We start from the raw sequence: 19,190 nt of genomic DNA on the forward strand, positions 1-19,190 counted from the left end.
CCTCGGCTCGCGACAATGTTTATGGTTCACCCGATATTTTTAGGCCTTTTTGTCCACGATACTACGGTATCGAATAATTTGTCTAATTTAACGAATCGATCTGTCGAAGCCTTTCAGAAAAGATTCCTTTCACCGATTTTCATTTCAAAACGTTTGTATTTCGATCGATCGTGGTTCAATTACTTTAAAAACGTCGTTCAATGTGGAATTTAATTTACATGTAAAAAAGACTTGTTTCAATTTACACAAAGTAGTCGTGTCGAAACCATCAGGAAATATTTTAAGTAAATTTATCTGGCGTGGTACTATGACATGATTAATAAGCGTTTATAGTATGTTTGATTCTACTTGAATCTAGTGCTTAGGTCTAAGATGTAATGTCTTTTTAGCCCGCGAATCTGTTCCGACGTGTCGAGTAGTTGAGTAATTAGAGGGTTTTGGTGGTTGTTAACTCCTGTGCTGTCTATTGCTGAATTTGGATAATTCTTCTTTGACCGTGGGTATCTTGAGGTCTATTGCTGAATTTGGATAATTCTTCTTTGACCGTGGGTATCTTGAGGTCTATTGCTGAATTTGGATAATTCTTCTTTGACCGTGGATATCTTGAGGTCTATTGCTGAATTTGGATAATTCTTCTTTGACCGTGGGTATCTTGAGGTCTATTGCTGAATTTGGATAATTCTTCTTTAACCGTGGATATCTTGAGGTCTATTGCTGAATTTGGATTATTCTTCTTTGACCGTGGGTATCTTGAGGTCCATTGCTGAATTTGGATAATTCTTCTTTGACTGTGGGTATCTTTAGGTCTATTGCTGAATTTGGATAATTCTTCTTTGACCGTGGATATCTTGAGGTCGTGATGTATCGTTTCGTTGGTGACGTACCAAGATGCATCTATTAGGGATCTTAAGGTTTTCGATTGGAATCGTTTTTTTATTTGCGTTTATTTTACAATCAATTCTCGTAGAGAATTTTAAGTAAAATTATCTGGCGTGGTACTATGACATGATTAATAAGCGTTTATAGTATGTTTGATTCTACTTGAATCTAGTGCTTAGGTCTAAGGTGTAATGTCTTTTTAGCCTGTGGATCTGTTCCGACGTGTCGAATAGTTGAGTAATTAGAGGATTTTGGTGCTTGTTAACTCTTGTGCTGTGTCTATTGCTGAATTTGGATAATTCTTCTTTGACCGTGGATATCTTGAGGTCTATTGCTGAATTTGGATAATTCTTCTTTGACCGTGGGTATCTTGAGGTCTATTGCTGAATTTGGATAATTCTTCTTTGACCGTGGATATCTTGAGGTCTATTGCTGAATTTGGATAATTCTTCTTTGACCGTGGGTATCTTGAGGTCGTGATGTATTGTTTCGTCGGTGACGTACCAAGGTGCATCTATTAGGGATCTTAAGGTTTTCGATTGGAATCGTTGAAGGATTTCTATGTTGGAATTACTCGCTGTTCTCCATAGTTGGATTCCATAAATCCAAACAAGTTTTAATATGGCCTTGTATAGTGTAATTTTACTTTGCGTGTTTAAGTTGGAACGTCGGCCGATGAGCCAGTAGAATTTTTTAAGTTTTGCTTTCAGTTGTTTGGATTTATCCAAGATACGTTGTTTCCATGTCGATCTTCCGTCCAGAATCATGCCCGGATATCTGACTGACTCTTTATCTGGATTAGGTATGTCGTTTATCGTCACCTTTGGGCAAGTCTCTTTTCGTAGCGTGAAAGTTACGTGGCTGGATTTGTTTTCGTTGACTTTGAAGCGCCATTCGTGGAACCATTCTTCCATAGAGTGGAGACCTCGCTGGAGAGTAGAGGAGGCAATTGTCGGGTCTGAGTACGAAGCTAATAAGGTGGTATCATCCGGCTGCAACAACCGGATTTTTCGGCATTCTTAACCACGGAAGACCCCGTTTAATATTTATTTGCGTATAAATAAAACGTCTTAAGTTTTAGTAGAAGGAAGCAAAGCAGCAGTTGCTTTTACTAGCGTTCAGTCGGATCGAATCAAATGAAATCGTTTTCTCTTTCTATGCTTAAGTCTCTAACGTTCGAGCCTACGAGATTAAACACTAACATTTTTTTCAAAACAAACTGGCAACGACGAATCATCTTCGGCGTTTCCAATGATTTCTTATTTAGGCTGGTTTCATAGTGCTACCTCGCGTTCGTACGGAACGTTCGAGCTGGACGTTTATCGTCATTTCGTATTTCGTAAGTAGCGAATCGGTCGAAAGAAATTTGCTTAAAGATAGTTTCGCGTTAAAATGTCCTGCACGAAAATATACCATATATACGCGTTACGTTAATTGCCAGTGAATTTATTTTATTCGTTAAATAGAACAGAAGCATTTATTAGTTTTCGCAAGCTTCTCCGTGAAAAGAAACCGAAAGGGTCGTTTAGATTTCGTTTGGATCTCGTGACAAATTTAACGGGCAATTAAAAGGAAAAAGTACCTCGGTGTTAACGCGTGAACACCTAGAAAGGATCGACGATGGATGAAATATCTCTGATAAAAATGAGCTACGTGCATAAATTGTGCAGAGATTCGTACTCGATTGGATAGTAAATCAGCCTAATAGAAAGCGACGCAAAACTTGCGACACGTACGTTGCTCCAGAGTCAAACGACCAAACGCTGTATTCTACTAGTAGAAGTAAGTAACCGTAACGAGATACGACGGAACATAGATTTGAAAATGCTTCGTGGTCACTGTGTATATTACGATGAAAACACATAGAACGTTCGCGCTCCGATTCGACCGAAGCGAAACACGAAGGAAAAGCGTTAGGAGAAGACTTGGGGCGACTCGAGAGCGAAGACCGATTATCTTCTCAAACGCGTATTAATCGCGGACCCGTTTCTCGCAAGAAACGCATCGATTCCACTCTTTTCAAAGCACAAAAGTAATATTCAGCCACTGCTTCGCTCGGCCAATCTTCTACCACGATCTGATCCTTTTCTCAAGACGTACAGGCTCCGACAGTCGGAGCAGAAGTCAGGTTTTTCCGCGTCTTGGATTCCAGTTCAGTCATAACTACGAACATGTTTGTTCTTATCGTCGATTCTACGTTTCCGCGTAGCTATTATACAGCGTATTGGCGTATCGTTTTTCCATATTTTCCGCGTCGTGACGTTCTTGTCCTTAAGAAAAGAAAAACTTGCTGCAACTTGAGAAACTAACCGATTTAAAGCCAGTTTACGCGTAACGAACAAAACCTGGTACAGGTATAAACGTGGTGCTAACGTTAAAGTTACGACAGTTCTTGAAACATTATACTTACGAATAAAAAGAAGAATCCGAAAGTTGCGGCTTACAGTTGTACGAATCGAAGGGAGAATTACGCGAGCCAAGGAACGATATGTAAACTGTTTAAACGTTTCGATGTAAAATAGCTGTGTGCTAAGAGACGTCGTGGAAAAGAATTTTCACGCGAATAAAACGCAGTGATCTTTCTGCGAATTATACGAATCTAGCGACTATAGTAAAACGAAAAAACGTTGAAAACGTGGCTTATCTTTCGAGTCGCCAAATACCTCGTCTCCTAAACGTTGTTTGCGCGTAAAAGCAAGGTATTTTGAAAGTTGTGCGGCTAAATCGGAGCACGGACGCTGATTTTCTGCTTAACGCCTATCGTAGTTTAATCGGACGAGTGCCAAACTTACTTATAATCTGTTGGATGTTGTGGCAGCGTGTTCTGCGATTCGTTATCTCGCCGCTGTTTGCGGATAAAAATCAAACGATGTAAAATCAGCGCGCGGATCATCGAACCACACGATAGAAACGAACTATAAGTATGTCGTTGTGCTTCTACGTAGATGTTGCGAGAATTTAATACGTTTCTTTTCTTCGACCTGTAACGAGTTTTCACCACTCGCGATGTTTCCACGCAAGAAAACTCCGCGTTCAGCGTCAAAGATGTTTCAACTTCTCGCTGTTTAGCTGAATAACGAAACGCGAATCTCTTTAACGCTAGAACTACCGATAGTTAACACGAAGCTATTTTTACCAAAACCAATGAAAATGACTGGTCTTTAAAAAATACGTAAAAATAGAATATTTTTATTCCATGTTACGTAGTACATTTTTCCTATTATTAATCCACGATCCCTAAAAGAGGGTTGACGCGTTTATAAAATCGTAGAACCAATCGTTTTCACTGGTGTGATACTTCTAGCGTTAGCGTCTAGCTGACCTAGAAATCTCCTGATATCTGGTATCATCGTATCGAGCGATACGCGGTAAAAATTGTGAAAACGCGTGGCAAGTTGTAGAAAACGAGGAAACTGGTTAATTTCGATAAACAGATCGCAGCACCCTTTTACACTCTGACAAGTACACCAGTCGTTTTCACTGCTATCGGTATAAGTAGCCTGGATACAAAATTATTTCTAGTTCAAATAAAATTCATCGTGCTATTCTTTTAGTTATATATATTTAATTATATATAGAAAAAAAGGATATCACACGAAGTAGAAATTTTAAAATACAATTGTAAAACCAGTCGACTTAACTGGTGTTTTTTTATTTTTTTAATAACGTTTATTTTTGCCAAGACTTGTTTTTTTTTTTAATACATTTTAGTAATTCATAATAAACTATGAATTTTAATAAGATGTATTAGGCAAAAGTACCGATACGGAAGTGCGTCGGAATTTTTACAATTTTTTGACTTTTCATTCTTGTGTTGACTTCCTGAATCGGAGCCGCCGTGGAGCGGAGCTTTCTTGTTTTTGGTCGTTGTTTCTGTCCCGAAAACGGCCGCAAGAACAGGACGAGACTTAACTGGCGTGGTAGTTGCAGCGTTAAAGAGGACCCGAACGATTGCCGTGATATGGCCTATACCGTATCGATAGGATAGGAAGAGGAAAAGTATATTCCGTTGATACGCATTCCTTTTCCAATGCGAATGTGACACGCACGCATTCTTAGCCCATTTGCATCCAAGCGCGGATTATTCCGCGATCGAGCGACTGTCCTCTATCGCCAAGCGCGGATTATTACGCGCGCTGCGACTGCTTTTCATTATTTCATTATTTATATATGTCGGAGTTGAGTTATTGGGGCTTTGATTATGGGCGTGTAAAGAATCTTCGCCTGGGTTGTTCATCGTTGTTTCACAATCAAGATAACGTTTATTAACACAAATACAGAAGAAATAAGTTCGACCAGTGACCGCGGTAACTAGACGCTGATGGTGTCACGTAATTTTTAAAGTGAAAAACACAAGATTCGGTCTGAAGTCAAGTTTATTTTTCACAGTTAGGTTTTGCTACAGAAAAGATCGGAAGAAGAACTGTTCGGTCCTGGCTCGTACCATCAGGGAAGAAAGCTCGGTGTGGGTGTGCCCTTTTGAACTCAGAACGCGGATTCGTCGTCCGCACTTTTCGATAGAAAAGTGAGGGTAATGATCCGCGATGCCCATTGGCTAATGAATGATAAAGAAAACCAGATATGGGCATTCTTGTTCCTGGGAAAAGTTTGTTATCTCGCCAGACACTTTCTCCGTAATAGTTAAGAGCGTGCAACAAATATGCGGACCATCTGTAAACCGAAAATGTTTATGTGAAGAGAAATGAAACAGAACAGATTCGGTTTACGGTGTCTCCTTAGGCCTGTTGAGGGTTAGCGTTAACAATGGGTAGTCCTTAACGCCCAGACTATGAGGAATCTCGCAAGGGCCATAGCATCTGGCGTAGCATGTGCTAAACAAAAATTTGATCCGTGACAATGGCAATGACCTTAGGTTCGATATAGCGAATCCACGGTCCACGGGCTCACTCTTTATTAAACTCAGAATAGAATTGCTATGCACAAAAATATCGCTCGCTATGACGCTCTTTATATTGCTCTCTAGACGACGTGTCACTCACCAAGGAGATCACAAGAATAATAATTGAGTAATGGAAACTTTCCTCTCCTTACGATTGCGTTAGCTTTGTTTAACGTTGGCCCGGGATACCAACAAACTGTTACCGTTGCTAGGCAGACTCGCACAACTGCGACATTGCTCTTGCCCAGGGTTTGATCGTTAATACAACGTGTGTCTCATAATATTGGTACTTTTCTGTTAGGTGGAACGTTCATCCCGTGACCGTGGCTACGCTCGGCGACCGGTTGTCGCCTCGAGTCTAAGCTCATTGTCTCAAGTTTCGAATGACCGTGTCTGGGTTGTTTCGTAAATGCTATTGAGGCTTTTCCAAGCAATTCCAACGGGTGAACCCGTTGTCCTTTCATCTCCGACATATAAATAATTTGTGCTCTCTTTCTCCGTTGCAAAGAACGTAGGATGCGGTGTTTGCGAAGTAACATTGTCTACCAGTCGTTTCGAAGAGTAAATTTTCGACAAAATCGCATCAAGCGCACGACCGCGCGCGGTGATAGGGGCCAGTCCTCTTAAGCAGGGCCATGGTGCAAACGGGTTAGGCGTATGTACTTGGGTACTTGATAAAAACGCGCGAGTAGAGAAATACGACGTACGAAACGAAGTATTTTACCATCGGAGGCGTAGATGATTCGGAAAAAGCAACGTGTATTGTATTATAGCAACGTACATAATATTACTAATAAGCCGATCGGTTAACGTTAGTCGTTTAGGGGATGTTAGGCAATTTGAAACGGTCAACGAAAAGCAATTGTTCGATGGTTACAACACGTAGATGATAAGCAGATTTATTTGAAAAGAATGATATCTCACGTCAAAGACCTTCGCTTCGCAAAATCATACGAATCTTTCCTTTCCTTTTACTGCGATCGCGCGCGTTTCCTAATTGCTCGTTACGTAAATCCTTGTCTGTCTCATCGCAGTATCGTTTGCGAGTTACCAGCAACGAGTAATCTTTCGTTAATTAAATTTATAGATACGTACGATTCCATTATCTGTGACTTGTGGTTTGATAGAAATTTCGTTTCATCTATCGACTAATTATTTTTTCATTTTTAAATTCGTCGATTCTTTAACCACGCGAATGTCAATTCTCCGTGGCACACGGTGCTGTTAAGGTAGAAATTAATGGAGTTTGCAAGGGCGATCGATAGGACGGGATTTTGCGGCGAGAAGGTCTTTCCAAATAGCGCAGATACTATTTCCCGTTAGATACGAAACTTCTCGCTGTGATCTCTCGCGTTTCTTTCTTTCCGTTGCTGTTTCTTTCGCAAAGTGGATTTCCAATCGCTAGAATAGTCGAATAAAGCGATGGGTTTGCATTTTCGTTCGACGATCGTAAATTTTCCGCGTAAATTAGACGCGTTCCCGTTAGAAACCGCGAAAACCTTACCAATTCACTTTTTATAATTGCGAACAACATCACATTCGTGTAAAACACACACACACGTATTGTAAACGTTTTTTAAAAATATCACGTACAACTTATAGTTTGTTGAAATGATTTGCATTCAAGTCGATTGCATCGAAGATTACATAAACGCATATGCGTATGTGGAAGAAAATTCCAAGATCCTGTAAAGCTACAGTTTGTACGATGTAACGTTATATCGTTGTACAACATCGGTTGTATAAAAGTTTCTTGAGATACAATAGCGAGGAGATTTGCATTCGCCGACGAAATTAACCAATACGTAGAAAATGAACAAATAGTTTGCGACTCGTACTTGTAATCGCAAGGTTTCGCTGCTGTAGTCGGATCTCTTAACACGTTCGTCGCCCAGCGTGATTCCGCTAAGTTTCCTGCGGGGCCCAAATCCGACCGCCGCTACGCAGAACGTAAATAGAGCGACAAGCAGGAATTCGTCGTTTATCGCCTTCGATTCGTTGTTTATCCCCTTCGATTCATTGTAAAGAAAAGATTATTAATTTCTGAAACGGAGAAAGCGATAAGCTATCCAGCCAGAGTATTGCGAGGGATCTCATGGCAGATATCTCGGATCTTTCGTTTAGTCGAGAAGCATACTTGTGAGACGTACATCGGTGATTTTTTCATCCTCAAAATGTTCGGTAAACAGCGTGAAAATATATTTGAAAGCGAGGAGAGTAGCGATGACGGAGTCTAACTATTTTTCCAAGTGCCCAAAATCACCCCAAACGTGTTTGGAATGTTTTAACGAATACCATACGATATAGGATAATGTAATATATTATCCAGAATATAAATTAATAAAAAGTATGGTATAATGTGTTTTTAATATCTTTATGTTGTGTATCCTATATATAATATCGTATATTTAATTAATTAACTCGAACAAGAAGAGCGTCACCGTCGTTTGGTGACGGGGCCCCCACGGTGGTATACCCGTCGCATAGATACGTGCGACGTGGCGACGAACGTGTTAAACAGTTGTTAAGCAGTCAGTTGTTTCGGACGCGAGAACAACGAAGACGAAAACTGGCAATTTCAAGTTACATGTCCGAGCGAGAACGTTGGAAAGGAGAATGGAAGCAAACGTTGATCTTGCTTCTTCTTGCGTTTTACTCTCATCTATTTTCCTAAAAGTGCCTACGCTGTTCTAAACTCTTTCCAACGCCACATTTCGCTGACTTTTCGGCACGTTGTATCGTCTTTTTCGATTCATCCGACATCCGCCCTCGGCTGAAGGATTCAGGGCAACCGAAACACGTACATTACGCGCATACACAGATGATAATTCGGCGTGACGATTCGGATATTTGTATCTAAACTGTGAATGTAAAAACACGTCCTGTTAATGTAAAAACTCATTGACGAAATTCGTTGTTCTAATCGAAGAACGTGAAGAATTTGTTTCATGAGAAGCGAACGTCCGTTTGAACGCACGAACGATTCTAGGAGATTAGAATGGTATCCGTGCGAGTCGAATTTCGATTAACTGAATTTTCAACGACGACGCACCATCTAAACTTGAATTATATGAACAAAAGTATGTCAATTGCGATATAACGTAACTTTAGGTATAAAAAATAAGGATATCGAGAGCGTTCGATACGACAGCTCTAGGCAAACAGATGTACGAGCTTTTGAAAAGTTCTGTAACGCAGGGATTATCAAATTCGAGCGGAGAAAAGGCGATTAATCGACTTAAAGGGTGACGCGTTGTGAAACTAAGCCGGACTCTTATGATGTAAATAGACCACGGATTTCTTTGCAAATTCTTATTTTTTAGAATACCATAAAAAAAAAAAAAAAAAAAAAAGGAAGAAAATCGAAGCGTTACACTTTGGATATTTCGTATAGTTCTGGTCCCGTGCAATTTTCCGTCTTCAAATTTCCTAGAAATTGCAGAAAAATCCGCCGTCTATTTAGAAACGTACGACGAATTTAATATCCACTTTGCGTTCCGAGATCGTTTTGTATTCCGTGAAATTTCTCACCAGCTCTCACATATTCTCCAATAACGACAAAGTTACACGCTTATTCGAAAATATTGAAACGATCGATACATGATATTTGGGTGGCTCACTTTCTTAACGCGAATGTTTTTGAGCGCATGTTACGTATGTAACTTGTTTATAGAGAACAAAAGATCGACATCTTGTATTTCGCACTGATGCAATCAAACTCATAAAAATGTATAAATAAATGTCTGAATTTCCCATTTTCTACGTTCTTTCGTCCTGATGTTTATCGCAATAATGAAACTTTAGTTTCAACGTAAATTTTATAGTTGATCGTATTAAAAAAAAAAATAGTTGTCGAACTGGGATGCGATTAATTTCAGGAGCCACGGGTAAATGTAAATTGAATTACCCGCGGAAATGCGCGCAAACGGGTCTCCTGACGATAGGCAACCGGTACCTACTCGTGCGCTGTCACGGTCGTCGATGGAATTGGTTGGGCGAAATTCGACGAGATGGTAGCAGCAGCTTTTTCCAAATATCTAAAGTAAGAACGAGCGGTGGTTACGCGTATAGGGAAAAAGTAGTTTGTTTCTTGAAATCGACGAGGTGCGCGAGATATCGATGATCATCCAAATAAACGTTAGTTTATATTTTCAAACACATCTTTATTAACAAATTACGTATCTCCGACCATTTTACAAACTGTTACAAGTTTTATTATTTAATTGTTCGTATAACAATTTTACATCACTCGTTGATTATAATTTACGACTAAATTCAATTAATACTGTTTAACGACTAATAAGTAAACTCTGAAAAACAAAAGAAACAGTTTTTCATACTTTGGCTCAGATACATATAATTTATTATAAAATTTGTATTGTAAAACGAACGAAACAATTTTACAAGGCAGAATGTTAGAACGTATTCCGGTGATTATTTACAAGTACTGCCGCCTGATCGATTTCGACGATTTTTTAATACGTTATAGAAATCAACATTTCAAACGGAAAAAGAAAAAAGTTGTTCGAAATCGGCGAGGCGGTAGTGCTTTTATGTAATTACCCATGTTCGAATTGTAAAACTCCTGCTTAAGAATACTATAATCGATTATAGTTGGTCTTTGGGTTATCAAGTTACCGTGTTATCTATGGTGCCCACTGACTGATCGAAAGCAGTTAAGGCAAATAAAGGGCGTTAACACGATCTAATACGCTTCGTTTCGGGATAACCTCATAGAAGCAAGCTGCAACGAGCGTTGCACGAATACATGTATAATATCCATGGTAGAAGTATTAACTCGTTTATAAAAATATTATAATTGAACACGGAGTATTACATTTTTTGTTTCGGAAATACATTGCGATATTTGCTTTATTATTGTTTATTACGGAACGCTAAAAATATTAAACTACAAAGGTATTCGAAGCATCGTGTTAAGCTGCATTGTTTACAGTCTTTTTCAATCAGCCAGGCAATCTGCAGGAGAATAACTCGCAAATGAAATTAAAACAAGAATATTGTACAAACTTTTGCTGCAAATCTGTTACTTGTATACAAGGGTTATAAGCGAATTGACGTATACATCTTGTAGGGAATTTTGTATTTTGAAACAAGAGTCTATCGAGTAATCGTTATCGACTGATATCGACTGTTTGCTACAACCAAGTATTTTAACAATTAGAATACAGGTTTAAGTAAATACGAAGGTACTTACTTAATTTTCGTATTTTGCGATGCAAAATTCTCTACACTCGTATTTTAAACTGTCTTTGATATTCGCCTACAATCTTGTATAATAAATCGTAACAATGGAACTTTTCTTCTCATATCCATTTGTAGCTTATACTCCTGCAGTCCGTCCGGAAAGATTAAAAATATATGTATCTTGTATTATACGTATAGTAATGAACACAGTTCACACTCTGTAGTATCGTACATCGTATACATTTACCGATAAGGTTATACTTTGTTGTTGAATGAAACACGCCGAATGAAAAATCACGATAAACATAGAATTTCAGAAAATATTTAAAAAATACAAAAAATATATATTACGAATTAAAAGGTGTTGGAGTTATTGGAAGATCAGAGACATTATTCGTCTTTTACTTTATACTTTCTACGATTTTAGATTCTTTCTATTGCAATAGAAACTAATCCTGACATTAGATTCATTCGATCTACGCTTCTACAGAGCAATACATGTTCTTTTAACTTTTTGGTTACTCGATTTTCTTTACAAATTGTTTTCTTTTCTAATATTTGGTTAGCTTTCGTTGCAGCGTAGAATATATCGCATAAAAAATATATTAATTTTAACAACAAAAAGTTAACCTATTAAATTTCTTACAAATACATTTCATTTGGTTGTGAAAAATAGCTACTATATTTTAACTATATAAATAATATCCTTTTAAATTATTACGATAACGTTATAACGATTATTCTGAAAATATACAACAAAGTACTTTATATCTTGACAACGTAGTTTGATGGAAACAGGCCTTTCTTTCCTTTTAACCTACCGTACCACCAACCACCTTCGTCTGAAACGACAGATATACATTGAAAATTATAATATATACTCAAATTTCTTGCTACCTTTTAACGAGCTTGAAATTAACAAATAATCGAGTCACTGTATTAATGATTTGAAGTCGAATATATGCATTAAATGTTACGAGTCGTACAACAGCGATAAATTTCATATTCGAGTTTAATTTGCCCAATTTGAGTAAAAGTTAAACAGCAAAATTGCTACGCAAAATCAATAAAAACCAATAAAACCACCATCAGATTTGTAAATGTATCGCTTTTACAGCAATGAATAGCAAAACAAAAAAGTTATTGTCGTATATTTCTATGATTCGATTACTTTCAAAGTGATTATCAAATTGGTTAAACTTACGTTCTTTAAGTATCTCAACAATGTCACCTTCTTTGAGTCCTATCTCATCGTGATCTTGAGGATTGTAATCGTACAAAGCTCTAGCTTTAGGTAACTTAGGCACTGCTGGTTTTTGCGGACGTGGTTTATTAGGCGGAACAACACGAGACTTGTTATCTCCAGTTTTATTTACTACTTGCCCAATAACTGTTTGCATCCCTTTGTTATGTTTTACGTCTTTAATATTATTCATGCGATCGTCACTATCAATCGGTGGAAGTCGAAATCCTGGATGAGCAAGTGGTGTTTGTGGTGGTGGTGGTTCGGAAGGAGGCGGTGGAAATTTCAGTAAACCTGCTTAATTGTAAATATTAATTTATTTGTCAGAACTATTTTTATTATTGTGACACAGAATAGAAGAAATATCATTGGGCAAACTAAATATCCTTTAGTATGTGAATAATATATGATCTGTGAAATTTTCAAGTAGAGTCGACAATTAGTATCTGAGGTAGAAGCAATCAAAAATGAGCCCCACAATTATCATCGATTCTGTTAATATTTACTACTAAATCATCGGAAATTGATGAAAAGAAAAACTTAACTCACCACGGGGCACGTCGTTTGGATTAGTATACATGCCCATCAGAGGCACACCATTATTTTGTATCTTTCTCGGTTGCTTTGTTATCTGCTTTTTCTCTTTTGTTTCCGTGGATGTATGTAAAGTATTCGAAGGATTAACTGTCGATATCTTTTTCACAGGTAGTTGAAAAGTAGGTTCTCCGGACACGTTCGTATTCGGAGGTGATACATTATTCGATTTACGATCCAAAATTTGATTTTGTTCTGTAATTACAGATCGAGTTGTTTTCTGAATCGATCTGTTTTGGCCTGATTGCAAACTAACTGTTGAAAAAGGATGACTAGTTTTCAACGTGTTGTATTGTTGCTTCGTCGACGTCGTTGCTTTAGTAATATTTAGATCTAAAATGTAAATGCTTACATCGTACGAGTACATTGACGAGTGCTTAATATAAAAAAATATTGTGTATATTGCAAATAGAGAGAGACTACATTTTTTAACCCTCCTGTTATTAGACCAAATGGTACTTTCCTATTATTAGTAAATTTTCCAAATTTGAGAATACTAAATAAACAATTTCCATTTCCGATCAACCCTATCAGATACTATCAGTACCTGTATTATCGACTAACGATTACTTTTGTTAACTTACTAGTGGTGCATGGCAATCCTGGTCCAATCCAAACGTTTAGAATTTTTCCACTTGTTTTTAAAATTTCTTTGTTCCTATATTCCATTTGTATAAAATGTATTTCTCTTGTACCTCCACTTCCCCATCCTTCCTTTTTAACCTTATATTCTAAACTATAAAGGTTAGAATGATATTAATATAACGTTACTTTACATTACGTTACTTAATTTACCAAATCACTATTTCACGTTTGATGTATTAAAAATCTTACTTGTTACTAAATTTTATATTTAGAATATGACCAGTTTCCTCGACGTATCTCTTGCTAAGATTAATCAAAAATTCTGTTTTAAATATCAACTCTAATAAGCTATCGTAATCTTCTTTCACATGAATAATGAGAAAACCATCCTGTAATCAATACGTAAAAATAATCGATTGTCGATAATGACATAATAGCTGTAGTATCAACAAATGTAATAATTAGAGAGTGGTGCGACGTAAATTTTTCGAGCAATTACTGGGTTGGCGAAAGAATTGGTTCATTACCATCTCTACACTTTTCTCTAGAGTTACAATGATGATTATGATCAAAACAGCAATATCAATGGCAATAGATAAAGAGCGAGTGAATAAGAAGTACTATCTAAAATGAACTCGTTACCTATTGGGATTTGAAAGACAAAGACAACGTAAAAGCAAGGATATCGATTCGCGTCTTTCCTTGTTTTTCATACATAAAATTTGGTAACTTGAAGGTAAAATATCTGGCAAGCAAAATAAAAGATATTCTAAAATGTAATTGCATCCATCCGACGAGTACCTTAAAATATAACATAATTCATCTAAGACGTTTGGAAATAAAACCAATTAACAGCTACTTTATATAAGCAATAGTTATTTTAGAAAGTACTTCTTAACTCACTCTGCATAATTACTTACTTGAAGTTTACTTAATGATACATAACTAATCTGATTGAATGGTAATTTCCGTTTTATAATTTCTACCAATTTGCCTTTCTCTGGGCCCTTTTTGATTTGCTCTTGACCGATAAGGTATAAGTATTTGTTGGTTAGAATAAAATTTATTCTACTCGTCTGCGAACCGTCATTAGATCGTTACACGTAACGTATATTTGTTAATAGCTAGTTTTCGTAAATTTATACAAGTACCTTGAATCTCCTGTCATACTTTTTCACAACTTCAGCAAAAAAAATTTTCTCTCTTCTTCCAATTAAATTTAATATTTGAGGTTTGTCGTCCAATCCGATATAATCGCCCATGAAATGTCTGTTTAAGCTAGCTCGTCTACGTTCTTTCCGACCAAACAACAAATCAGCTGCTTCTTGTCTTTCTTGTTCTTGCCTCTTTCGAGCAAAGTACTTTTTGAATGCTTTTTGAATTACTCTAGCGTACATATTATATTTCCGATCTCTTGCTTCTTCTAACGTAAAAAGCTATTAAACAATGGTGACATTGATCATTTATATTGTAGATTTCTACGAAACAATTTTTCGAGTATTTAGATTTCTACGGCAAAGGCTGTGCTTTTGTACCGACCAACCGATATTCCGTCGGTATAGACGAGTCTACCAATTTTCATTATTATCGAGGAATTTAAAGACACATTGACCGATGCTTGGAAAAATAAATACTCAAATACAAAAGTATGTAACATAACAATTAGTTGTAATTAGACTGTGGATTTTTATATAAAATATAGGAAATGTGGAAGTGCAAAATTCCGCAGAATGCGCGTAATATGAAAAAATATATAAAATATCCAAAATATAGTGTTTTCTATAATGCTTGATGGGTAAAACAATTTTCATAAAAATCCACAATCTGGTTATAATTAGGATAACTCTGGTGGACGAATAAAAGGGTATAAGTAAAATTTTGGTCAAGGCAGAATACGCTAATACGTGTATTCTACGTTACCGACTTTTGCTTATGGTTCTGATAATACAAGCGAATTTCACTTCTTTCCGCTGTTTTACCTAAGATTCTTGTCATTCTTTACGAACAACACTGATTAAACTATTGCAATATAATCACTGTATCTTAGAATAAAATCGAAACTTACACTTTCGGGAGCTTTTATAAATAGTTTTGTTTTTCCAAGTTGATACTGCGATCGATTAATATCGAGGCTTTTTAATATCCATTCGACTCCCTGCTTTTCATTACCAGACCAACGTGGCCAAGTTTCTTTCGTGAGAATTCCATATCTTCGTAAAAATTTGGCGAACGGTCTTCTATATGCAAAACCAGCCCTACGTACTCTAATATTTTCTTTTAGACCTAAATATTCCACCTAAATGACATAGAACATGAAAACAGAACATTAATCAGAGAAATATGTAAATGCTTAAATTTACTGCACATACATGTACGTATATATAAACCGTACTTAAAATATATATTTAAGCGTAAATAAAAAAGTTTATAGTTGCTGGATCCCAGATTCGAGGTTTCTATATAATTGTTAAATTAACTTATATCAAAAAACAAATTACTGTATAAATATACAGTATATAAATATATATCAATATTTCCTTTTCTTTTCTTAAATAGGAATATGTAATAAACGGTATGTCTTGATATTATTAAACTGAACATGCACAAACAAATAAAAACAAGAGTCTCGTTAACTTCATGAGAGAAAAGACGTACTTGGTGCTTTATTCTAACCGAATCCCAATCTCGTGGTCTTTTTGTCTCGTTTGGTTTGATGCATCTGATATAATGTGGTGTACATTTCATCAATTGATTGACCAATCGACTTGCTTGATTTCTAATCTTGTTACCCGCAGTGGTAGGTCTGGATCTAAGCGTTTTTATTTTATTCGTTTGACATTCTGGCGGATACAATTTCTGGATCAAAGAACTGCAAATTCACAATATATATAGATGTTTTACATACACCTGCCAGGAGATCAAGCTAAAATAAAATTAAATATAGGAGCGTAGGATCTCCACGTTTACTTGACAGAAATTTAATAAGAAAACAGATAAGAAGACTTACTTCGTACTTGTTTGCATTAGTTCCACAAGGTCTAAGAAAAGTACATCGCGATTTTTATCGCAAAATCCATCAACCGAATACGAAACTATACCGGCATAATGCATAATAGCAAATCCGTCTTGCGTGCTTTGGAAATGTTCGTGCTCGTTGGACGCAATTGCAAGTTTCTGTAAATAAATGTAATAAAGTTTCTGTTGGTACAAAAATTCATTAATTTAATGAGAACTCAGAAAATAAATTATCCGACCCTTTATAATATTAATTATGTATCATCGAATTGTGAAACGCATCGTGTTAATGTCATTTCTTATGTACCTGTAGAGGCACATGAGCTAGAGGACAATTCAAATCACGTTGCTGTCTTGCCTCGGAGTATCAATATCGTTAGAATACAAATAAATAAAACTGTCCGCCTCTTCTGCGAGCGGGTCATGCTCGCAAAGGAACGGGCAGAAAGGGAGAGAAAGAGAAACTCTCACCCTTGTAGGATAACGCGATGGAGGAGGACCATCACCACCCTCGACCGGACGCGACTAGCAGGGGGATGGTGCCAATACATTAGGATCGACTCGATTAAGGGATCGCGGGGAATGCATCGATAGCAATTCGCAAAGAACGGGATCACGGAGCATTCCTATCATACGCGCAGGCAGGCCATCGTGGAGTTTTAATCGGTAAGAGCTCGACACTGCTCTGCTGTTGCTCGCAGTGGCGGAGCGTCCATGAGGATTTCTCCACGTGAAAAAAAAAGGGTACAAATAAAGTAATAATAAATAAACTCCGGGAAAAACAATGCAAAAGCAAACTCGAATTCAAATTTTCCAGCTCTCTCCCGATCAGTATGAATAAACGAACGCGACCGTAACAGTTCAGTTATGAACCAGTTATCAGTCAGCTATGTCGATCTTATTAGCGATTTACACACTGTCTTTAGCGTTAGTACCAGCGTCTTAGCGAACATAGTCTGTACTTATTCATTTATTAATTATTTTAAATACACTTGACGGTTTTCCATATCAAGTGATCACGTCGGGGTCACCAATGTGGAGGATGTGTGTGCGGTTTGTTGGTTGTGTTTTAAATGACGGTTCTCAACTTTGAGTTATCTCGTCATTTAAAAGACAACCAGCAAACCACACACACATCCTCCATATTTATTATATTTATTAATTTGTATGGTATTTCCATTTGATAGTTGTTTAGCCCATTCGACCCAAAACGTAGAGTTATTAAAGCGAATTACTCGAAGTAGTAACGAAGGTTGTAGCATGAGAAACGTGGATACAGCAATTGGATATCAATGGACACTGTGTAACGTACGACTGAAAATTTAGAAATTTGAATGACAGAAATGTTCAGAAGGAACTGTAAATACAATAAATATTAAAGAAATGGAGGGATCGGGAGAGATTAATATACATCGTTAGACGATAAATAACGACGAATAAAGGTACGCGAAGAAACGGTAAAACGTTCGAGGCGGATGCAATAATAACTCGTGCGTTGATCCAGCGATTTGACTCGTTACGTTTATCAATTATACACAGTTTGAGCCAGTCCACGCGACACTGTCGCGCTTGCGAATGGGTTAATCTCCTACAAAGGGAATTTGAATTTACATTAATGCCAATTTATTTAAACAATATACGAGTATTGATTCTTAATATTCGAATATATAACGAGCAATGACTCATTCGTATTATGATAAAACTGTTACTAATTTTTCAATTAGCAGTATTATCGCAAAGACTGTTTTATATAAAATTAGTATACATGCACGTATAAACTGTTTGGACTTTACCTTTTGCAAGTCTGCATCCGCGCCAGCGCTACCACCGTGAAGAGTAGCGCAAACATCGTCAAGTACTAAGAAGAGACCTGGTGGACGTTTACCTTCCAAAAGCTCGACGACAACCGCATTGTTAAAATACTCTATCGGAGTCCATTGTATATTTTCCGATACGTATTCTTCCTGAAATTGAACACTAATTTAACTATTTTCACAAACAACTTAAGCAACTTAAAGTGCCGCTTTAATATAACTCTCCGATTAAATTCTATCGAGTAAACTCTGTTACATATTATATGGCTTCGGGTAGCTTTCATCGGAGTCTCAACACACTTACCAATTCACACTTAGAATTGGCTAGTAGCTACTTTTTCCAAATGGCGATATATTATTATTCGATGAGACACATACGGATAGCGAAGAATATAAATTTGCTAGTATTGCAGAAAATGCATCAACGACTGTATGTAATCGAGCGAAACGCGTATCACGGGCTTTAAATGTTCATTAGATCTCATTTAACGTTCAACATACAAATCTCTTATCATGTAGCACAGAAACTAGAAAATTTATACATTTTATACATTTTTGCATGGCACACGCGCTCTGTGTATTTTTGCGCTTTTAAATTTTTCATAGAAATTGCTAATCTATTTGTAGTTTATATTAATTTCATAAATTTATCGTAGTAGTTTTATGTATCAATAGGTAATTGCCAGTCTATTTGTAATTTATATTAATTTCATAAATTTATCGTAGTAGTTTTATGTATCAATAGGTAATTGCCAGTCTATTTGTAATTTATATTAATTTCATAAATTTATCGTAGTAGTTTCATGTATCAATAGGTAATTGCCAGTCTATTTGTAATATGTATTAATTTCATAAATTTATCGTAGTAGTTTCATGTATCAATAGGTAATTGCCAGTCTATTTGTAATTTATATTAATTTCATAAATTTATCGTAGTAGTTTCATGTATCAATAG

At 36.7% G+C, this 19,190-nt stretch overlaps 2 protein-coding genes across 8 annotated transcripts in view; one reads left to right on the forward strand and one right to left on the reverse strand.

Moving 5' to 3' along the window:
• Frmd5 (FERM domain containing) overlaps positions 1–19,190 on the forward strand; it is a 146,660-nt gene that overhangs the window by 62,505 nt on the left and 64,965 nt on the right. The gene's annotated exons all lie outside the window — the stretch shown is intronic.
• Positions 9,922–19,190, reverse strand: part of LOC139986815 (unconventional myosin-Ie) — a 38,859-nt gene continuing 29,590 nt past the window's right edge. For 5 of the 7 annotated variants that reach the window (XM_072002444.1, XM_072002441.1, XM_072002443.1 and 2 more), the window contains exons 11-21: positions 18,215–18,385; positions 16,414–16,580; positions 16,062–16,275; positions 15,472–15,702; positions 14,558–14,842; positions 14,327–14,482; positions 13,656–13,795; positions 13,406–13,557; positions 12,777–13,154; positions 12,189–12,524; positions 9,922–11,826 (exon numbers count right to left, since the gene is read on the reverse strand). In XM_072002444.1, the coding sequence (XP_071858545.1) occupies positions 11,750–11,826; positions 12,189–12,524; positions 12,777–13,154; positions 13,406–13,557; positions 13,656–13,795; positions 14,327–14,482; positions 14,558–14,842; positions 15,472–15,702; positions 16,062–16,275; positions 16,414–16,580; positions 18,215–18,385 (2,307 nt within the window). In that variant the 3' untranslated portion in view covers positions 9,922–11,749. The remainder of the gene's footprint in view (positions 11,827–12,188; positions 12,525–12,776; positions 13,155–13,405; positions 13,558–13,655; positions 13,796–14,326; positions 14,483–14,557; positions 14,843–15,471; positions 15,703–16,061; positions 16,276–16,413; positions 16,581–18,214; positions 18,386–19,190) is intronic. The other 2 variants (XM_072002440.1, XM_072002445.1) reach the window with 2 other exon arrangements.

This window comes from Bombus fervidus, chromosome 4, assembly GCF_041682495.2.
Source record: "Bombus fervidus isolate BK054 chromosome 4, iyBomFerv1, whole genome shotgun sequence".
In the NCBI taxonomy this organism is placed as follows: domain Eukaryota; kingdom Metazoa; phylum Arthropoda; class Insecta; order Hymenoptera; family Apidae; genus Bombus; species Bombus fervidus.